The 22,177-nt window shown below is 40.4% G+C and overlaps 2 protein-coding genes and 3 non-coding genes across 12 annotated transcripts; 1 reads left to right on the top strand and 4 right to left on the bottom strand.

Annotated features, from left to right (window-relative positions):
* Nucleotides 1-1,772: 1,772 nt before the first annotated feature.
* rpl37 (ribosomal protein L37) lies at nucleotides 1,773-4,705 on the bottom strand. Its single transcript, XM_031860138.1, has 4 exons — nucleotides 4,642-4,705; nucleotides 3,751-3,886; nucleotides 3,307-3,391; nucleotides 1,773-2,062 (listed from the first exon to the last, which is right to left on the bottom strand). The coding sequence occupies exons 1-4, from the start codon at nucleotides 4,642-4,644 to the stop codon at nucleotides 1,993-1,995; spliced, it is 294 nt and encodes a 97-aa protein (XP_031715998.1). The 5' UTR covers nucleotides 4,645-4,705; the 3' UTR covers nucleotides 1,773-1,992.
* On the bottom strand, nucleotides 2,613-2,692 carry LOC116390605 (small nucleolar RNA SNORD72). The gene has a single exon (XR_004213175.1). It is a non-coding gene; the product is annotated as a small nucleolar RNA SNORD72 (small nucleolar RNA).
* On the bottom strand, nucleotides 3,532-3,611 carry LOC116390607 (small nucleolar RNA SNORD72). Its single transcript, XR_004213177.1, has one exon. It is a non-coding gene; the product is annotated as a small nucleolar RNA SNORD72 (small nucleolar RNA).
* Nucleotides 3,964-4,043, bottom strand: LOC116390606 (small nucleolar RNA SNORD72). The gene has a single exon (XR_004213176.1). It is a non-coding gene; the product is annotated as a small nucleolar RNA SNORD72 (small nucleolar RNA).
* A 1,733-nt stretch (nucleotides 4,706-6,438) lies between the features above and the next one.
* st8sia5 (ST8 alpha-N-acetyl-neuraminide alpha-2,8-sialyltransferase 5) lies at nucleotides 6,439-19,995 on the top strand. 8 transcript variants are annotated; one of them, XM_031860172.1, is made up of 10 exons: nucleotides 7,115-7,203; nucleotides 7,674-8,483; nucleotides 11,232-11,339; nucleotides 11,843-11,929; nucleotides 14,621-14,713; nucleotides 15,516-15,602; nucleotides 16,324-16,468; nucleotides 16,626-16,738; nucleotides 17,497-17,589; nucleotides 17,713-19,995. In XM_031860172.1, exons 2-10 carry the CDS (start codon nucleotides 8,239-8,241, stop codon nucleotides 18,173-18,175), a joined length of 1,434 nt encoding a protein of 477 aa, XP_031716032.1. In that variant the 5' UTR covers nucleotides 7,115-7,203; nucleotides 7,674-8,238; the 3' UTR covers nucleotides 18,176-19,995. The 8 variants fall into 8 exon arrangements, with proteins under 8 accessions (XP_031716034.1, XP_031716035.1, XP_031716037.1 ...); XM_031860171.1 differs by having other exon boundaries at nucleotides 15,444-15,602; XM_031860174.1 differs by lacking the exon at nucleotides 7,674-8,483 and having other exon boundaries at nucleotides 6,439-7,203; nucleotides 15,444-15,602.
* Nucleotides 19,996-22,177: the final 2,182 nt, after the last annotated feature.

Genomic DNA, 22,177 nt, shown 5'->3' with positions numbered 1-22,177 from the left:
TGTGTGCCCAGAGAGGGGAGTATGATTAGATAACCTTTAATTTAATGTAGAGCACGTCAGGTATGAGACCGGAGTTGCAGCTTTCTTTAATAAACACTTGTCAAACAAGGTTTGTTCTGTAAACACGGCAGTCTGATTCTGCATTATTTAGGTATCTGTACTATTCTACGGCTTTATTGCTGTGTAATGCTTTTTCTACAAAGTTATAGTGGTGGGAACACTGCTATACTGCAAACAGGGAAACACATTTCCCTTGAACATAAGTCAATATTCATAAAGTGTGTACATCGAAAAATATGGCAAAGAATGTGTGAAAAAAATTAGCTCAATCTATAAAACTGGTGATTAAAAAAAAAAATACAGATGAGCTGTAGTGAAACTGGCAGAAGAGGTGGAGAGTATTTTGGCAGCGCAGAGGAGAAACACAGTGGCAGTACTCGGCAGTTATGTTGAGAAATACTGCTGCTGTGAAATGCTTGCAGGCATATCTGTGATTGAAACCACACTCTCACTCTGCGGTGTGAGGTTGCAGATCTTGTTGGACTTACCAGATCCACCAACAGATTAAAATAAAGACATTTGTTGATAGAGTGGAGTCAGGTTCTGGGAATCATAAAAAAACACAGATCTGGAATTCCTTGACGGCATAATATACTAGTTCAGTTTGGTGCAAACGGCTTTATTGTTACCTGCTATGTGAAATCTTAGGAGGGGGATATTTCTAACTTTTCCACCACATTTGGCCGCTGGTTTTCTCACCGTGGTGGACTCTGATGTTGTCCAGCTGCAGCCATAACACACAAACCTTTGACTCATTTGTAAACGGCCTTCCTTCCAGTCGTCTGCGAAATCTCAGTATTGTTTGGCTCCGGCTAAATATTTAGACTTATTTTGTTGCTGAAGATGTTTGGAAACTGCTGCTTTGCTACTCAAGCTGCAGATTGCACTTTATCTTCCAGCTGCACTTTTACTAAGTGAAGGAGGCAAAGAGGGGCGCTGCTAAAAGTTCTGGGCGGCTTAGAAAACATTTCACCCGAAGCCCCGTGAAAGTATCTGAATGTTGCAGGGCCCCCTGATTTAGATTTGTTCCCACAGTCTGCAGCCATAGCAGTGGGGAAGTCCTCTGGGTCTTGATACGGTTTTATCTGGAAGAGCTGTTGGGTTGATGAACTGCTAGTTAGATGATACTGCTCTCAATAAATGACCGGCTAACTCAATCTCCAGCATGGGAATAAGATGTTAGGTTTTAAATCTGGTACTGAAACCGTTTGCATTCAGCACTCCGGTGAATAATTTGGCTTTCCACATTTGTGTCACATCACCACAAACTAGACTGCAAAAAAATTTTCTCAGCTGGATGTGTTCACAGCAATGGAAACAGGACCATTTGCTGTTAAAAAAAAAAAAAATCAGTTTGTCTGAAAGGTATCATTTCAGTGAGGCCTTTGAAAATTGTGCATGAAACGCGACTAACATTTCCTACACGCCTTTCTGAGATATATAACCACTATGAATGAAAAACCTGTTGGATTTTTACTTTTGATTGGATAATAATTATTCAGTCTTGATCGAGTATTAATAGGCAATCTTTTCATTTCACCCCTGTCTCTTTATGTGCACGCTTTGATGCACTTTTCAGCACGTTAATATTTTGAACTAAATGATTCAATTAATGAAAAAAGTCTCTCATGCACATAATTAGTCATTTTGCAGATTTGTTCAAACCCACTGATCTCACTACAAAACTTCCAACATTAAAACAATAGATCACATTTCTGTAAACACCATTTATTTCAGGTTTATGTTTCGGTTTGACAATTTTTTATTTTAAATTTTAGAGATTCGCACGAACGAACCACGTGTGAATAAATGAACACCCCGTGTCTATTTCATCACTCTTGGCCGGTCTTTTGCTTTCACTGGACAGACGATTAAAGATCGAGACTGAAACTCCTGTTTAACGTCACATTTATTCAACAAAAAATGTGTCTTTTAGGATGAGCTGGAGGCGGCCACTGCAGCGCGTCTGGGTTTGGGGGTGGTGCCTTCCCTGAAACCATTCCTGGGAAACAGAACAAATAAAAAAGAAAAGTGAGGTTGATGCAGCGAATTGCAATTTAAGTAGAGTAATACAACTTGGCGTCACAAGTCACTATATTTAATAAGCTAGCTAAGTAACCAGCTAGAATAACCACAGCTGTAGAAACGATTCATTCTACACCATAAATATTTAATTCTCCTTGACTTGTTTAAAAACAGAAGAATAAACAGAGTCTGTGGCACAAACGGCATGGACGGTAAAAGCAGGCTTATCGCTCTTGGCATTTCAGTGCCATTTCTTAAAAGAAGCGAGTCATCAAACAGAGCCAGGATGAATTCAGGTTTACGGAGATTTGTCAACTAATCTCATTAAATGGGCTTTTTATTTTTTAACCAAACGCACACCTTTTGACACGCAGGTGTAACCGATAACAATAAAGACTCAGTCAGTTAACAAGCTGACAACACCAGGACCCTGAACATTCATGTGGCACGCTGGAATAATAGTTACGATCGTAAACTCTCACCACGACAGCCGGGTATTCATTCTCATGTCCCCGATCTCTTAATGAAGCTTACCTCAGAGAAAACACTGATATCATATTGAAATCATTTGTTCAGACATTTATTTTTCCACCATCATCGGTAAGCAGCATCGAAAAGTCTTGAAATTGCATATATATATATAAAAATATGTTCTCAATAAAGCTCCAGATCCCCTGAGTGAAAGTCTCTTTGAGGTACACTTGCGTTACAGGCAATGTTAGCACAGATATGTAGTTCACAGCTTCATGTTTATACGTTTAAAATAGTTTATTTGACACCACATTTTAATGCAATGTCACCGCAACATGCCCATTTATTTAATCATTTCACAACCTGAAATCAGTGCAAACGTCTGAATAGGTCAGTGTGCTGATATCAGCCTCCTCTTGGCAGTTAAATGTAAGATGCAGGAATCTTTGCTTACGTTACATGTTGGGAATTTATCAACACGTCTCGATAGCAGATCCAATGTTTGTTGATCCAAGTTGATGAATCAAAAATCTTTAACGAGTGTTTATCGCGTCTTAACGGTTTCAGGAGTGATTTAAAGCGAACACATTTTCACTGCGGCCTTTGGGTTAATACTATTTCAAAGTCTCAGCATCAACATGACACATTGCCGATTCGCAAACGCGTTTTCATAGCAGAATCACATAACTAGCAACACATCCAGTAACACCTGATGTTCTGCTCTGTGTGCATCTCGTCTAAAGATCTCACCTGAATCTGCGGTAGACAACCTTCAGGTGTCTCAGACGGCCGGTTCCAGTGGTGTTCCTCCTCTTGGCCTTAGCGCTCCAGTTGTCTACAATAAACAAACATCAGTATGCATCAAGGCAAAGCTGGAGAATGTACCAACAAGTGATTCCACTTATGTCTGCACAATGTACCTGACAATACTGCTCAATGACTTTAGCAGTATTATGAGCTCAATGACCTCTGACCGTCTTGTCTCAGTAACAAGAATGAAATCACAGGAAATCATTTGTTCAGACATTTGTGTTTAGAAACATCACTGACAAGACTCAAGAGGCAACAATCACCACTTGATGTTGGATGCAATATCAATTACCCCTGCATGTTTACCGTCCCATTTTAAAGCCAACAGCACACTTGCCAACAATGTTTTGAGTAAAATGGTAGTCTTGTCATTAGGTGACTTACACTTTCTCTTGCGCTTCTCGGGGTAGCCACATTTGCCACAGGAGGACTTCTGCAGGTGGTAGGCCTTGGACCCACAACGACGGCACAAGGTGTGCGTCTTGTTCCGGCGCTTACCGAAAGAGGATGTTCCCTTGGTCTGAGAAGAGAGAACATTAGGAGGTCAAAGACAATTCCCAAAAACACTTCATTCACTTCAGGTCTAAAGCTCTGACCATCTTGTCTCAGTAACAAGAATGAAATCACAGGAAATCATTTGTTCAGACATTTGTGTTTAGAAACATCACTGACAAGACTCAAGAGGCAACAATCACCACTTTAAGTTGGATGCAATATCGATTACATTCTTAGTATTAGGACAACAACGTGTATATAAGTTAATATGACGCCTTCAAAAAGGTAACATCTTGACAAAATACCTGTGCTCAGCTGCATACAAACGTTAGCAGGTTAGCCACAGTTGCATGCTGACAGTGTGTACACTCTGTAAGCACATTCAGCGCTGGACGAAGCGGCTAGCCAGTTATGCTAACCGCTATGGGAAAGCTCGTAAGTTAAACCATTTAGTTTGCTACATTAACAAGACTGATAAAAACAATTCTTCAGTGGTAGCTTGCCGGGTATACCCGAATATGTCCAGAGTTATGTAGTCTTTTCCAGGCTAACTTCGGCCCATTCTGTACCCTGAATCTCAATGCTACGAGTAGCAAATAAACGCTGGATGGATGCAACAGGAACAGCGTTAATCTTACTAAAACGAAGCATCATCTAAAAAATACTTCACCCGAACGGTTACGATGTTTATTCAACATCGAAGAACCAACTATTCGCGTCAGATAAACGACTAATTACACAGATGTTAAGAGATTTCTGTCCGCCAACGTTACAACTTACCATTTTCGTCCAGGGGCTAAGGGAAAAGAGACCGGAAGAGGAATTTGCGGCGCATAAAATCACATCCGTGCTGCTTCCTGTGTAACACCGAAATGTGACCCCGTGTAGCATTTAGCTAAAATGTTCAGCAAAAGGGAACGTTAATTTAATTTCAATGCCGACGCCTGTATTTTCCGTATTTTATACAGCATGTTGACAATATAAACCAATGCCATTATAACAGCCAGGGATTTATTTATGAGGATTTATTTGTTTGTGCGGCAGAAAATAATTACATTTTTAAAAGGTAATTGGTATTTAAGTATTATTTTAGTTGATGGTTCATATTTGAAAACCAGTTTAATCCAATTACAATAAACTAATTGACCTATAGCAAACTGGACACCAGGCAGTGTTCCAGTAGAGAAGTATGAAGGTGTCAAGCTCAATGAAGGTAATTGAGCTTGACAAAATAATTTAACGTAAAGTGGATTTTAGCTGCCTCTCATGTCTTGTGCTTGTTAAATTGTCATCATCATAACGGAGTGCATACTCAGAGATAGGGAGGAAGCGGGGGTCTATGGCCCGCCAGCTCATTTAACCCAGTGCCTATAGCTGGTTAATCCAGCAATGGATATATTCCAAGCTCATGATGACAATTTAAGCTCTAATGGGTGACAAAGAAAATAACCGTGAAGGCAGAAATGAGCATTCCTTTACAGGGTGTCTGGGCTCACTTTTTTTCACGCTTCCTTTTGGAGATATTCTGTGCATGTCCAACTAGGAGGAGCTCTAGGGCAGACCCAGAACATGCTGGAGGGACTATATGCATTCTGGCCTGGGAGTGCCGCAGGTCCTGAGGGCCATGGCTCGAGAGATGGATATCTGGGTTTCTTTGTTTAGCCTTTATGCTCACCAGGTTAAGTGGCAGAAAATAAACCTATGGATGACTAAAACTAGGAATTACATTATTTGTGTTTTCATCTGACTTATAGATGGTTCAGTGATGTGGATTACTTCACACGTTACAAAGTTAATGTGAGTCTCTTAATTAATATGTCAGTAAAAGTGGTATCGATTTACAAACACGCCCACTGCAGGGCAGATATATTCCTAAAATCCCCACATCTCAAGTGTATAAGAGCCTGACACCATTATGACCTGATGGCTCATCAGCTATTTCTCATTTCACATTCACCTACGGCTCTGCAGCTTGTAAAGGTGATGCTGGTGATGCTGCCCAGACTGTCCCGGTGGACTTTGATGAGAGCATTCAAACAGCTGTCAAAGCGGACAGAAATCAATGTCAATACAATCACCAGCAACTGCATTATAAAGATGCACTGACATCTGTCAGGAGTTTGGCTCTGAGGAGGTACTGCTGTCAGGTCATCTGTTTAGTTTGCCAAAATGTTGCTGTTCAGGTTTTAAATTGTCCCCATAGACCTAAAACAGTGAGAGACTGAGACAGACAATAATGCAGTTCATACAATCTTGTGTCTGTCACTTTGACATGAACTGCAAAGGAATAAAGAATAAAGGATAATGCTGAGACATGAAACAAGTTACAGGAAAAAAAAACACATCATGCATTGATTTTACAACAGCATCAGCTCTGAAGAAATTATAATGAGATGTTACTTTTAGATGACGTAATCTATGGTTTAGGGGCAAGTGCTGATACACTTTTACCAGCCTAAGGAGGTCAGGTGAATCAGGTGAATTTAAATGGGCTATTTTAAGAGCTCAGGTGCATTCGTTTAAAGGAGACCATGACCTTGGGTTTTGGCTGAGTGAGGAGCATCTGAAGGAAGCGCCACGCGCCCCCAGCTGCCAGGCTGAGAAAAGGCGCATCCTCCTTCTTTTACATTTCAGTCACGCAGCTTTGCTCAGATTTTGAGATGAAGCATGGAGGATGTGTGTGTGTGTTTTTCTGTCGCAGCTCGCATCAGTGATCTAAAGAGAAAAGAAAAATCGCGCTCGCCATCGATGCCGTTGCTTTATCTGATTTAACGTTTCCAGATCTATTCTAGAGAAAATAATCTTTCTGTGCGCGTTATTTTGGAGAATCTGCATTGCTTGCATCCGACCGAGCGACTGCACCTCGTCGAGACGAGGAGCGCAGCGCATGATATTCGACACAAATCAACAATTTACCGCGGGACGTTTAATGTTTTTACACCAAAATATATGAAAATATAAGAATTATTTCGTCAGAAGTGGACACAGGGCTGTTAATGATTTACAATTGAGGTCACAACTGGCGATTCATTGCGATGCTTATCATCCAACAGCAATGATGCTGCGGTGCGAGAGCATTAACATAGCCTAGAAAGGTGAGGGGCAATGTCCTGTCCAGCGGGTACACGACCCCTGCGCTCCTGGTCCTGAATGCAGCGGAGAGAGACACCTAACCGGGTGTCACCGTCAGCCCTGGATGCTGCGCCGAAGAATGGGATACGCCGACCCATCGTCGGGTAAAGATATACTCGGCAATAGATCTCTTTGTTTTATGTTCCTTTGCGCATTTGGACTCGTCACACTACTGCAGCAGATTCTCTATGGGAAAAACTACATTAAGAGGTAAGTGCCGATTATCATTGTTTAGTCGTCCCTTAAAAAAAGGCAATTATAGCGGCCTTGCTGTTTATAACAACAGTTGTATACACGCTGTATTCATTCAGCTTAAAAAAAAAGAAGCATGCATTCATAGCCTTTTTGTGTGAGACTTATTGAATGATTGAATGGTGAAAAACAGATAATGAATGATAAAAATGATACATTGTTCAGTATAAATGGGAGTAGTCTGGATGAACTATGTCGGGACGCAAGGGGAAAACAAGCTTTCATGGCTGAAAAGAACAATAGCAATTAACCATCCATTTTATTTTCCAGTGGCATAGAAACAACTTCCATTGGATTTCTTTTTTTGATATTTTCTGAAAGCGAAGCATCACATTCATACCATACACAGTGTTCCAGCTGTGTATGGTAATGTTTTCCCTTTCTTTTTGTTTCCCCCCAAAGATCTTTATTTTTATTTTCTGTTTCAGCCTTCTTGACTGGTCGTAGCCTACATCTTACAGAGGCATCAGATTATCACAATGCAACTGAAAGCTATTGGAGCTGATGATGATGATTACTGCTATCGACACTATAAAGATGATGTGTATTTCTTATCGGTCCCTGTTAAATAAATCATTTCACCAGATTGCACCCAGCTCACACACAGCCACTGCAGAGCCATGTTTTATCATACCTCTGCAACAGTACCTGTCTCCCTGATATGGATGGTCCTCTTTCGTACTCATCCACCCGCATTTAATCCGCTAAATTGCAGGCCCCCTTTCATTACATTCTGAGACAAATTTCAGTGCGAGACGAGCAGATGCAGAGAAGCCGGGATGTTTTATCTTTAGGTGGCTAAAACAAAAAAAATATCCCACAAAGAACACCAAATCTCACTCCAAACCAAAAGGAACAATCTGAAAACTTTATCCCCACCTCCAGATATGTTTGCACATATATGTTACCTTCAAAGCAAACATATATGCGCTTCAATCTGAAAGCTCCCCACAGCTGCTAACCCCTCCCCTGCCACCCTGCTGGGCTGGTCTGATGATACTTAATGTGGATTCATGGCATCTCGACCTCTGCGGTGAGATGCATGAATTCAGACCCGACACACACACACACACACACACACACACACACACACTTTCCTTCGCCTGTGTCCCTCTGGGAGTAAGATGGGAACAAGCCACCCAACAGAAAGCAGTGGGCTCATGCAGCGGCAGCCATTTTGCTACAGTCTGTCTGCACACACACCTCAGTGCAAGTGGGGGACAGAGGGGAAGGAGACGGTGAGAGTGAGAGACTGAGAGGGAGTGCTGTTTGTCTGTGTGTGTGTGTGATGCAGAGAGAGAGAGAGAGAGAGAGAGAGAGAAGGGGGGAGGGGGATACGTCATCTTATGACATCTTTTCAAGCGTAAACAAGCAGAAGTCGTTGTCCACATGGGTCAGACCACACCCAACGTCTTTTCCTGCCCAAGCATGAGAATATGCTGGCAAGGTGTTTTTTATGCACTCTATTAAAAAAAACATCTTTGCAAATTTTCAGAGGCGTCGAGGCCAGAGCGGCAGCAGAGGGGACATTTGGATGCATAGATTGGGTGAAAGTTTATCGTAACAGTTTTATCAATCTCAGCTCACTTTGTATATACATCCATCCCACATGACCAGCGGGTAAAGCGCTCTGCTCTAAATGTGTGAGGTCGCACATTAGAGTCAAGTCTAAGTCATGAACAGTGTTGTACTTGATAACTCTGGTCATTGAGTTTCCACGGAGTCACATTGTGGTGTCACATGAATCAGCTCGCTCCCTGCCTTCACTCGCATTAACATGAAGTAGCGGAGAACGTAAGATTGTAAAATGGCAGTTGCTGATTCAAGAGGGAAGCCTATTTTAATTGATCGTAGCCAGTGACACACTTCTGTAAATGAAGACATATTAACTTTCAACTCTCTGTGACTTGAAGAGGGCGATATCTAAAAATACTCCCAGCTAGAAAGAGGAGCACCAAAGGCCAGAGGCTGGTTGTAACCATCCAAAGAATTAGTGGCTTTGCAAGTGGAACTAATGATTTCATTGTCAGTTAATCTGGAGATCATTTTATATAAAACATCAGGAAAAAAAGTTGCACTCCCTTTCAAAACCAAAAATAAACCAATTCTTGCTTGAAAAATGACATACAAACGATTATATTATCAAAATTGTTGGCTTTACAATAAATAGTCTTTTTCTGTACTCGTGACTGTTCATGAGCCTTTCTTGGTGCATTATGTATTGAGGTTGAATTATAAATATCTTTTTTCAGAGCTTTACATGGATTTATTGACTCTAGCACAGCACACGGAACCACTAGTTTATTATTTATAAGACACAGCACTTACATTATTTACAGGAGTGGCTCCCTGTTAAACATAGAGAAGACAAAAAAAGACAAAGACAGCATGCAAAAAAGTACACAATAGCCCACTTTTCGACATCTTATCAGATACCTATAATGCAGTAAGGAAGAAATCAAGAGGAGCTCACATCTATTTTCATGAATACAATTGTTATCTTTGATGTATTGATAAAGACAATGAAGCGCCCATCGTAGGGAGCCCTTATAGTTGTTACAGGAAATACCACGTGACATAATAAATGGACATCTGAGTCAACGTCCAGCCCTTCCCTTAAAACCAGCCGAGTCACAAAATCGAATATAAAAGTCCTTCCTGCTTTCAAGTCACATTAACGGCGCCCAAGGGCAGAATCAGAGCACATCAGTGCAGCAGAGCAACTTTGTGCTTGTTGTTTGTCTGAACTAATGATGAGATTACTGTCTATACTGTGCTCATAATTGAGCCAATGGGAGATAAATGGAATCTTAATGTTTGACTTGAAGACCATGGATTGACCTTTGAGTCAATGGGAGCCACATGAGACTGATTAGGGTTTTATTGGTAGCCACACTATTGGAAAATATCCAATAATATATGTGTTATTGATCAAATCAAGCTTTCACAGGCACAGTGTTTTGGTGATGATTAAGATTAATGGTTTTAAGCGATAGAAATTGCACCGGTTTGATTAGCTTTTCTGTATAACAGCTGTCCTCTTGTAGGCACACATCCCAAACCGAGGAACATGGTTCTGATTTTAACGTGTTCTGCTCAGTATCCGGTTACAGGGTGTTATTGAGGTGTTGAAGAGAATGCTCATGAGTCCCCGACGATGAATACTCGATCACATAATGCACCCAGAAAGGCTCTCTGGGTTCAGTTTCCCTGCTGAATTTTGCCCAACACCCACAGAGCACTCTCAGAGATTAGTCACACATGAATACTTGCATAATAATCAGTCGCTAACGAGGAGAAGTTGTCCACCCACTGATATCTAGATGGACTGTGACTAGTCTCTTCACAATGGAAGAACTCCCAACCTTTAATATGTTGATATTAGATTCTAAACTTATTGTCAACAAATCCCATGAAAAGATCAAAACCACAGCTAGGCACAGCTATCCTGACTTTGCGTCCTGCTTAAAAAACATCAGATGCTACATTGCTGATAATGCAGCCATATAACCATCACGCTTCAGTGAAACGAAAAGAAGAAGTATAGACACGGACATGTTTTTGTTAAAAATGTATGGTCAATTATTGTGCCGCTATTGAAATCACTTCAAAATATCTAACTAAAAGTCTAACACTCCTGCAGGCCAATATTGCAGGGTGTGGGTGATTGAACCACACTGAGGATAGTGGCAACAGCCCGGCTGAGCATAAAGGAACCATTCAAACCATGATGTCATTAACCGAGAATTCATTCTAACCATTTTGATGTCATACTTTGACTTGTTTTTCTTGAGCCAAAAAGCTGGTCCCCCTTATTGTATATCTGTGTGTGTGTGTGAGTGTGTGTGTGTGTGTGTGTGTGTGTGTGTGTGTGTGTGTGTGAATGTGTGAATGTGCAAATTTGTGTTGGGCTTGGTTGTATGTGTTTGACTTTTTGCACAGTAAGGACAATAAATCACAAATAAACTGATTCATTTTCTTGCTAGTGCGCAACAGTTTAGCCGACTCAAAGGGGACGAGACAGGAAATTGGACCGGTCCCGTTAATTTCTCGGATGATGGATCTCTGAAGCCTGCCAGAAATGGAAGGAAAAGGTACCTTTCCATAGTGACCTTCTGCACAACACCTCTGAGAAAAGAGAGTGCAAGAGAGAGAGAGAGAGAGAGAGAGAAAAAGAAAGAGAGAGAGAGAGTGTGAGAGAGAGAGTGTGAGAGAAAGAGAGCGAGAGAGAGCGAAAGAGAGAGAGAGAGAAAGAAAGAGAGAGAGCGAGAGAGAGAGAAAGAGCGAGAGAGAGAGAGAAAGAAAGAGAGCGAGAGAGAGAGAAAGAGCGAGAGAGAGAGAGAAAGAGAGAGAGCACAAGTTTCAAATACATCTTAAAGTGACGACCCAGCCCTGCATGTGTGGACTGGGCCGCTGTTACGTGTACAGCAGTCTACTCAGATAATTTAGAGAGAATAAAAGCTGCAGCACATGTACACTTTTTTGCTCTATACTTGTTTTAAAATCTGCAGGTTTAGGAAGTTAGCAGGGGTGGTGATGTCACAGCACATATTTAACACATATTTAACTCTAACTTAACCTGTCTGCATGTTGACAGATGTTTCCGTCAGAATTTTCAGCCAGATTCACAGATCTCCGTAATAGTCACACCCTGCCTAGCTGATATTAAGAAGAAAAAAAAAAGGTAGGACAGTTTGAAGGCATTTTTAGTATTTTCACAGAAACCCAAGAATGCCTCTTTTTTTTCATTACTCTGAAAGGTATAAACTCTCATATTTTTTCAGTGGTGGTTGCACTTCAGATTTGCTCTTGCATGTTGTCTGATCCCGTCCACCTCGACCCCAGATCCCCATCCCCCCTTCAGAAGCTGGTTGAACCACGGTCTCCTGTTGATGTACTGGCTTCTCCTCGTACGTCTGTGTCCCATCCAGCACCCATCTCCGAATGCCTTGTCCTCCTCAGTCTGTGTCTCATGTGTCCTGCACAGCTCTGTGTGTATGCCATATACATAGTGTGGACACTTCTCTCTGCTCCCCCTATCTCCCCTTCTCACATCTGCATTGTCTCTCTCTGCGACCTGGATTTACGCCCTTTTCCACTTTACTTTCCTTGTTACAATAAGACAAAAAGGTGCCAGATTCTTTCCCCCCCAAAAAAAGCTCAAAATTGCGCTGAGCAGTAGATGTCAGTGTCTGTGGTAAAATGCTGGTTAGTCTTTCTCATTCTGCATTGGTTTTGAGCCAGCATTGTACGATTAACCCTAAAATGCCCCATGAGGTGAAATTCATCTCGTCAAGTGAATTGCTGTCTTGCTTTTAGAACTGAACAGAGAACACTTGCAAAGGTTTCATCATCTTAGCTAAAACAAGCATGAATAGAATATAAAACAGATGCTTCTCTCAGTAAAACCTCGGAAATACACTGCATCATCAGGTGGATGTAGACAACCAGTTTCATTGTTCCTTACGACTTCATCCAAGCATCTTGTTCCTTTAATGCATCTCTGCATTGTATTGCTCGTTGTGTTCATTTCTTATTATTATTATTAGTTGTTTTGTTTTTGTTTTTAACTCGCCTCGTTTGCCTCCACAGCCAAAGTTAATACTCTGCAATATTATCCATCTTCCAAAACACCACACTCCATCTTCTCTATCTGATGTTACAAAAACCAACGTTCATTCTTACAAATGCAATTGCTGCTATTTTAGAATTAAATTGCGCCACTCTCCGTCAAGCATTATACATTATACATTATACATGTAAATTTGAAAAATATATTATGACATTTAGAGCTTTCCGAGATTCAGATATATCTCAGAAGGGGTATATTTTGAAACCATGATAACTGTAGATATTGCTGGTTTTAATAAAAGTAAAATTAGCTGTATCGATTCATATCTTTATTTATATAAAACAAGTTCATTTACAGGAAATGCCGCCAGAGAGAGATGACTCTAAAAGGAAAATTATAGATCAGAGCTAAAGAGAGAAACCCTTTGGGGGTGTATTGTCAGTTTTGACAAAATCATTTGGCTGATATAAATACTTAATGTATACGTACTTCTCACATTTTAGTGCCTGTTTATAGCCTCACGCCTCTGTAGCAAAGACAAACAATATTGTATTTGCATGCAATTTCAAACCATTTCAAAGGTTGTTTCAAGGCTTTCAAGGCAAAGTCATATTTTGAAGCACTTATTTTAGTCATAGCAATTTAATTACATTTTCTATTTAGTATTTTGCTTTAACTTGATGTGTTGTAATTTTACACTTAATCAAATTGGTAAAAAAAATAAATGCAATAGATTTGATCCGTCCAGAATTTGGAGAAACATTTTGATTTGTAGTATTCATTAAGCACATTAATCAGCACAACATTAAAGCAGGACTATGTGACGTTTGCTGAACGGCGGCCTCTGCGGCCACACGTGGAATTTACAAGTTAATGGTTCATTGAATTTGCCTTCTGGTTTATCTGTGACATGTTAAAGTATAATGTTACACTTGCAAAAAAACTACCCCCACAAACACACACATTTTATGAAGACTGCACTCGAATTGCATGTAAATACAATATTGTGCTGCAAGAAATGAGGCAACAGTGCACAGAAAAATGGCAACTTAGTGAAACTTTGATATGAATTTTCAAATCCACCAAAAACTCAGTCACAACTCAAAACAGACATTTCATTTTGTTGATGTTGCCATTTCAATATAATGATTCTAAAATATATTCATCAGATTCCCCAAATCTAATTGTTTACTGACAAATAATATTACTTTTGTGCAGTTATTATACATTATATAAATGTATTGTTCTGCCTCACACAAAAGCACAGACCCTCTCATACTCATATCGGACACCACACTGCTATAGCTAACGAATCCACCATTTAACCCCTTTTCTCTTTCAGACTGTTTTCTGTTACTCTTCTAAATTGATAAACAGCATTCATACACATTTTTAATCACAGGATGCCGACATTAAACCATGCAAGTTTTCATCATAACCAATTAAATAAGCGAAAATATGAGAGGTATTACTTTTCTTCAGTTAGTGGATCACGTTGGTTTAGACTAAGATGTAATAGAATCTGGTGCAAGTGTCCAGTGAACCGTATGCTCGTATCCTGTCTGTGACGCCTGAAATCAGTTGCATCACTTCTGTCATTTGTCATCCCACAATGCCACACTGATATTCTAGTATTTCATTAAGACATTTTGTAGTAAATGTAAGCTATTTCCTTTTATTGTTTTCTTTCAACACACAGTTTTTTTATATTGCATTTTATCTCCACATTTTTCAATTCAATTCTGTTGATTCTCTTGTGTGTGGAGAGGTGAAGGCCGAGGATGACTGTGTCTATCCCTCCAGGTATCTGGAAAGCTACGATGGCTCATATGAATACAACTCCACTGCATGCAGGGAGCTCAGACAGGAGATTATGGACGTCAAAGTCTTGACAATGTGAGTGGTCATTATGACGTGGCCCGCACGTGAGGGGGACAACCTCACTTAGAATAACATGTTTTTTTTCCTTAAGGTGATCCACAAGCTCCTATCAGGTTGGGAGAAAATCCCCCACTTGATTGATTGTCCACTGCAAATCCCCAAAGCGTACGAAAACAAAGAGGCGAGAACAACACTGACATCTTCTCACATGACATCCATTTTATTGCCAACATTTTACAGCTGAAAATTGTCACTCTCAACTATAAATAACACATTATTACATCATGGAGTACATGAGTGCCAAGATTAATTAAACCCCTCAATGAAGTGGTTGTGCTCGCTGAAATTTGAGCCGCACATTTCGTCTTGTATGAATGTGAACATTGTCCAGTGACCTTTTGTGCATGTCCCTCAGGATGCCAAACTTTAATGTCAGACGTGTTCTGGGCACTTGACGAAGGGCCATCAGGCAGAGAACATCTGCTGTCATTGTGCCACACAGTCCGAGTAATGGTGCCACGCTGCCTCCCAGAGAAAATCACAACTCCCAATCATCTCAAAGGAGGAAATGTCAGCTCAAGGACAAGCTATTTACAGACATGCTTGATGAAGCCACTGTCTTCATTCTAAGAGAAGTGCAGATCCAGCGGCGCCAGTAGAGCCAGCACAGAATAACTACTGCAACTACCCCCCTGTTTGTGTTATTGAGCCGTTTTTATGTTTCTTCAATTTACTACCCTTATAGAAACTTTAATCGGAAAATACATGGCCATGGATATCCTTCCTCATTCCACAAGTCTCTCTGCCTGTCTGCCAGGGTGAAAACTTCAGATCTGTTTGAGAGATGGCGAAACCTGCAGGTGTGTAGATGGGAGCAGAACAAGGAGGAGGCCGGCAACTTCAAGTAAGCATTACTGAGTCTCAGCAGAGGTACATCTGAATGTCCAGATTTCTTTTTAAAGTCACTTTTCTATTATTTCTTCACATTGTCTCTGTCATTTTGTGCTTTAAACAGCACAAAAACATACTTTACATTAATGTATCACTTTTAGATATTAAAATTGTATATGAATGGCATATCCAGGTTTAACTGAAGATATGTTTCAGTTGGAAGTGTCAGAGACTCCAGTTGTAAAACTGTGGGTTTTCATATTCTCCATATCTGTGATGGGTGTTGGCAGAACCTTTTATGGATGACCACCATATTGTGGATGTATTTTTATTTCTGTTAATGGAGTTAAATAACAGTTTGTTCATAACTGCAGATCTAATTCACCCACTCATATACTAGCGTCATAGGGTATCAAACTGTACAGTTCTTCACCTGTAAATTACTTATTGACAAACAAATATAATATATATCTGTGTTCATGCACAGCTATTTAACATAATTTAAACATGAAATATGTTTATTTATTGTAATAACAATGCTTTCGGGTCAATTTTGTTCTTTGTCACCGAATGTGACAAAATCCGAATGTGAAATCCCAGTTTGTGGAAAAGAGATTGATCACTACTCTAATACTTCTTTATATAACATATTGGGTTTTGTAAAGATCGAAAGAAAAGAGAAACAATTATTACCAATAAACTAACTCCCTCCTCTCTCTGGTGTTCTCCTGAAGGATGTCTCTGTCTCGCTGCTGTAATGCTCCTTCCTTTCTGTTCACCACCAAGAGGAACACTCCTGCAGGGACCAAACTGAGGTACGAGGTAGATACCAGTGGTATTCTTCCCATTTCCACCGAAGTCTTCAAGATGTTCCCAGATGTGAGTTCAGCACCTGTTTATGAGTGTTCGCTATGTTCCTCCATATTGGCTTTTGTTATTCTACCATTGGTCTGATGCCACTAAATCTATCTATTAGAGTTTAAGAGCCCACAATTCTGTATGTCTGAATTTAACACAACGCGTCTGCTTCATCCAGGATATGCCGTATTCCAAATCGCAGTACAAGAAATGTGCTGTTATTGGAAATGGCGGCATCATCAAGAACACCAAATGTGGAAAGGAAATTGACTCAGCAGATTTTGTGTTTAGGTATACAGGATAAAATCCTTCCATGTTTGTTATTGCTGTCTAGGAATAAAACGTGGACAATGCCAACAGAGCATGCAATCACCCAAAAAGACTTATCCCATCAATAGAAAATCCTGTAAAATTACACTTGATCTTTTGCCTGTGTTACAATACTCTTGCAAGTGATTTACTGTATTTACACATCAAGCTTTCTTTCCTCGCACAGTACAGTTTACAGTGATATTGGCAGATTTACCTTTTAAAATTCGTACTAATTTTGAAACCCTGATTTCAGACTTAGAAAGACAAAGGCAGGCGTCCTATTTCTTAATTTGTACTTGAATAGCATGCCTGCTATTACTTGCTGAATTTTTTTTCATTGCTGGCTGATTTTATCAGCTAGCGATTTTTAAGCTAGCGTTAGTTTGGATAAAAACACTTTCACTGACTTTTTAATGTTTCAAGCTGACTTGTTTAGAAATGTGAATGCTGTAAAAAGGTCTTAAATGTGCAATCTATAGGTCTACTAGTCCACCCACCCAAAGCTCGACAGGCTTTTGGTGTCCTAATCCTAGTTAAGGTTGCTAAGCTATGATATGATGATTGCTGTTGAGGGGAGGGGTTTAGCAAACATTCAGTCAAGTTTGATTTATTGTAGAAACCCAACTCCTGATCACTACCAGATGATTAATAGTGCAGGCCACCAGCATGCCTGTGTCAAGTTAAATCAAATACATTTAAACTCCGTTATCAGTGGACTTGTACTTTCTTCTTTGCAGGTGCAACATACCACCCATCAATGAGAAGTACTCAGCTGATGTTGGCACTAAAACAGATCTGGTGACAATAAATCCGAGCATTATTACTGAGAGGTACTGTAATTAAAGGTCTGAGCGAGAAATCAGGCCTTTCTCTCTCTTTCTTTCTTTCTTTTTCTCTCTCAATCAGTCCTTCTCTTTTGGCTTTTGCCATCTCACGTTTCACTTCCTCTGCAGATTTCAGAAGCTGGAGAAATGGCGGCGACCCTTTTACGACGTCCTACAGAATTACGAGAACTCCTCAGTGGTGCTTCCCGCCTTCTACAACACCCGCAACACTGACGTATCTTTCAGAGTCAAGTACATGCTGGATGACTTCGACTCCCAGCGAGGCGTCTTCTTCTTCCACCCGCAGTACCTGCTCAACGTGCAGCGTTTCTGGGCGGTGCAGGGCGTCCGGGCCAAGCGGGTCAGCAGCGGCCTGATGCTTGTGACCGCCGCCTTGGAGATGTGCGAGGAGGTCCACCTCTACGGTTTCTGGGCGTTTCCCATGAACCCCTCTGGCATCTTCATCACTCACCATTACTATGACAACGTCAAGCCGCGGCCGGGCTTCCATGCGATGCCCCATGAGATTTTCAACTTCATTCACATGCATACTCGTGGGATCATCAATGTGCACACGGGGCCGTGCACGTGATCGCCCACTTCTCTGCTTTAACATGGTTGACCTTTTAGTTACAGGTTGTGTTCTATTTCAGTAAATGAGACACTTCACCATTTCAAAACAGAGAGTCGGCCTTCAGAGCGTACACTTCTCTGCACGTATTCCACGACACAGTGAAGGTGGCCCACTTTAACTGCCGACATACTTCTCTTTTCGATGTGTACCTTAAGATGTCTACTTAGCCAATTAAATCACCACGGTTGTCTCCGACTCTCTAACCATAGGATGCTTGTTTTTAATGTGAAAAGTGGTCTTCATAGTGATGTTGTGTCTGTGAAGTTTTCTAGTGGCTCTGCTGTACAGAGGTGTTTCTACTCAACATTGCACAGATATTTACGCTGAAATGGGCCGCAGTGGGTGTCTTTGTGCCCCCTCATTCCCCCTGTCTTCTCTCGTTATCTTGGACACTCTGTGGGTGTGGCAGCTTTTAATGTTTGTGTAAAACAAAACCTGGACTGTAGTATTAAGCTAATATTTGAAAAAAAAAAGATAAAATTCCAACATCTTATTGTCTACTTTTGTAATCTATTTCCTATTCACCAGATTCACTGGGTGAACATTTTAAAAACACTATTGACATGGCCTGTTTTCAGGGGCCTACTCTCTACTAATTAAAGACATCCTCTGGTATTTCTGGTGAAGAAAGTTGTGCATGCAGAGGCGAGGATGTTTTTCCCCCTTTTTCTTTCTTGGCTTGTCATGATTTTGGACAAAAACTAGATTAATATTTCAAAATGACACCACGTGAGCAAAACTCGATGCCGTCCAATTTGTAGAGCAACATTGTACTCGCAGTACTGTTGGAAGCGACCCAGCGTCTCGTTGTCATTCATGTCTTAAGCCATGCTGCCTTATGAGATATCGAACCCCTCTACATGATATGCAATGCACCCGTGTGTTTTGCTTATCTACAAATACATTAACATCAAACTAAATTGTAGTTTTATTCTTGAATCAAAGGATGTTTAAGACTCTCTAAGGTACATAAATTCATGTGCGGCTCTCGGCTTATATTCTATTGCAATTAGCGAAGTCTTACCCCCCCTGTAAAGTCCATTCATAATCATGTAACGCTCTGCATGACTTTACTCTATACTTGGCTTTGTGTGTGCCTGCTTCAATGATCACTGAAATGTTTACACATAAGCCTCCACTGGAGCTCACAGTGCTCTTGGAGATATATACACAAACACAGAGAGAAGATAGGATTCGTTGAATTGTACAATAGCAGACCCAGTTCTTATTGATCAGACATGCACGAAGATGGTTGCTGAACTTTTTGTGAACTTCTACGACACTTTCATTTCTACTGTAATGTTTCCCCTTACCATTTGAAATGTGGACATTCAGCTTGCACTCCAGAAAGCATCGTGCATTCACGCACTGGAGAGCTGTGATGGTTTTTACTGTTTATTTAGTTTTACACTGCAAAAGGTTTTAAGAGGCTGTAACATAATTCTTAATTTCTCCTCTGTTCAACCTCTGCTCAGCACTTCTCCATTAGTTCTTTGTGTTTGAGGGACATCGTTGCTGACAAGATGTATGTTGTTTATTTCACGATTTATACAGACTATTTGTGTTTATGCACAAGAGATATGAGCAAATATGAACACCAAATGTTTTGGCTTGACCACTAAATTGTTGCACAGACACAACTGAATCAAGAATGGCAAAGGAAGGGAACTGGTCTGTGTACTGAAAAGAGGTCACGGTTAACAGTGCTTCTTAACTGACTCTGGATCATTCTTTATAATGGTATTGTGTTTGTAAATAAACTTGTTTGGATTTTCTCACTTATGTTTATGGATTCATTATTATTGTGTGTGTACATTTGTGTGTGGGGGAAAGCACAGGAGCACACTGCTGCAATACTCGAGCTCATTCATTACATATTAAAATAATACTGCCACAAATAAGAACAGGCATTCATATGCTGCCTGATTTACAAAATGTCCTGCTAACCACCACATGCTGCGCTTGTTGTGGCCACAGAAGACACACGATGCTGATTTAACAATCTCATTTTAGATCAGTTAACCTCTGGTTTGTCAACGCCTCAATTATTAAGCAGCGGCCGGGTGTCAGTGTCCTCTCACTGACTGACTCAGCAAACGATGGCCGGGAATATGGCAGATCATATCTGAGTAGATCTGTGGCTGTTGAGGCCAATTCAATTTCTACTGTTGGCGAGCACAAGAAAGGTGAATTAATCCAGTTAGAAAGATTTTAAATGTTAAGTGAGAATATAGACAATTATGTTTTTTGGTTGGTGGTCTGCAAGACATAAGAACTAGAAGGGCACTTGAGAGCGCAGACTTCTAAGCCCATGCCCCATCTCCCTATTTTCATGAAAACTAAAACTAAATTGTGTATCTGCCCCGTGATTCAGATCGGCTCCAAAAATGTAATGCGTACTTCCTTGTTTTATGAAAATCGGGCCAGTAGTAGTAGGCCTAGTCAGTTTTTCTGACAAACTAATCGAACCGAAAACAACCTCCTTGGCTTGGCAGAGATAATTATTAAATCTTATTACATGAATGTTGTTAAATGTGATTAGTTTGATTCCTCTGTGCGTGGGTCAAATGAGGTTTGACTCTCTGCTGTCATCCGTAGGTTGGGTAATCTGATGTTGAAAGATCAATATGACCAAAGTGTGCCCTTCCCCTCGATACCTATCGGGTGACAGGTGGCAGCAATAAGACTAATGGGATGATTTGGCTCACAGGTGCAGATGAGTACGCCAGTGTGATAGAACTGAAACGAGAATTTGCATAGAGGAATTTGTGCTATTATAAAAACAGTGTTGCAAGACTGAAGTCAGAGAAATATGAATCTATTGTCTTTCTTACTTTGAATGTTGATATAGTATTAGTCCATGGTAATGTAAAACTATGCTATTGATTTTAGGGTTTGCTTTGTATTTTTCAACACTTTCACTCACTATAAAGCAATAAGGTACTGCAAAAAACATTTTTTACCAAATACCTCAGTTTATAGAGTGCAACATCATTTAAATACAGGTACTTCTTAAGACAATACTACACTTTCATTGGCCCTTCAAAGGAAGTTGTTGTGATTGTAAGGAATGACTGCATTAGACAGCATTATGCTAAGCTAAGCTAAGCTAAACTACGCTAACCTAACCTAACCGCCTGCTGGCTCTAGCTTCATGTTGAGTGCACTTACATGATAACTGAAACAAGAACGCATATAATGAAGGCATTGCTTCAGGCCTCTGCAGACTGAGTCGAGCGTGTCGTACATGGCTCACTGAATGCAATTCATCTTTGGACAACTGAACTTTTCTTCACTTCCTGGGAGTTAATGAGCTCGAGCGAATAGCCCACAGGAACCACGCCACTCAAATTGTGTACGTTTTTTCTCCATTTTAACTTATAACACCAATAACGTTGCCTTGCATGCGAGTCCACCTGTGTGCGTGTGTCCCTATGACTGCAAGAGAGAGGCCTAATGTCGAGGTGGAGTAACTTGAGGTTGCAGCTACAGCTGGCTAGTTGGCTTATTAGCTAGCATGCTAACTTCTTTTTGCATGCTTTTTCTTTAACTGTTGCACTCTATATTCAGTTTTACATGTTTGACAGTTTCAGGTTAATTACATTGTGTGCATATTCTATTGCACTTAGAGTAAAACATTATTATAAATATAATTATTTAATGAATAATTGCAACCACTGCACATAAATACAGAAACATTTTTTTTCATAAAATAATTACTTGATTAATAATTACCACCTTTGCACATAGAGTTAAAAAATATCCAAGAAAATCATAAGATACACTCAATATGTTGCCAGTCATGCATTTATCTTACCTTAAATATGATTTATACATGGAGCTACACTTTCTATTAGAATAAACAAAGAGGAGTAGTTGTAAGGGAGGGATACTTTGTGTGTGTGTGGTAATGTCTCTGTCTGTCTACCTGTCTGTGTGCGTGTGACTGCAGGTAAAAGC

The sequence above is a fragment of the Anarrhichthys ocellatus genome, unplaced genomic scaffold (assembly GCF_004355925.1).
Source record: "Anarrhichthys ocellatus isolate YVR2014 unplaced genomic scaffold, GSC_Weel_1.0 scaffold23, whole genome shotgun sequence".
NCBI classification, from domain to species: Eukaryota; Metazoa; Chordata; class Actinopteri; order Perciformes; family Anarhichadidae; genus Anarrhichthys; species Anarrhichthys ocellatus.
This window is presented reverse-complemented; position numbering and strand designations above follow the sequence as displayed.

Excerpts from the sequence above, each read along its gene's own strand:
- rpl37 (XM_031860138.1), bottom strand. Across the intron at positions 3,392-3,750 it reads CGAGAAGCGCAAGAGAAAGT|ACAACTGGAGCGCTAAGGCC; the intron begins GTAAGTCACCTA and ends TGTTTATTGTAG. Across the intron at positions 2,063-3,306 it reads GTTGTCTACCGCAGATTCAG|GAATGGTTTCAGGGAAGGCA; the intron begins GTGAGATCTTTA and ends TCTGTTTCCCAG.
- st8sia5 (XM_031860171.1), top strand. The coding sequence starts at position 8,239 with ATGATACTTAATGTGGATTCATGGCATCTCGACCTCTGCGGTGAGATG. Across the intron at positions 11,930-14,620 it reads ATTAAGAAGAAAAAAAAAAG|GTATCTGGAAAGCTACGATG; the intron begins GTAGGACAGTTT and ends CTATCCCTCCAG. Across the intron at positions 17,590-17,712 it reads CCGAGCATTATTACTGAGAG|ATTTCAGAAGCTGGAGAAAT; the intron begins GTACTGTAATTA and ends CTTCCTCTGCAG.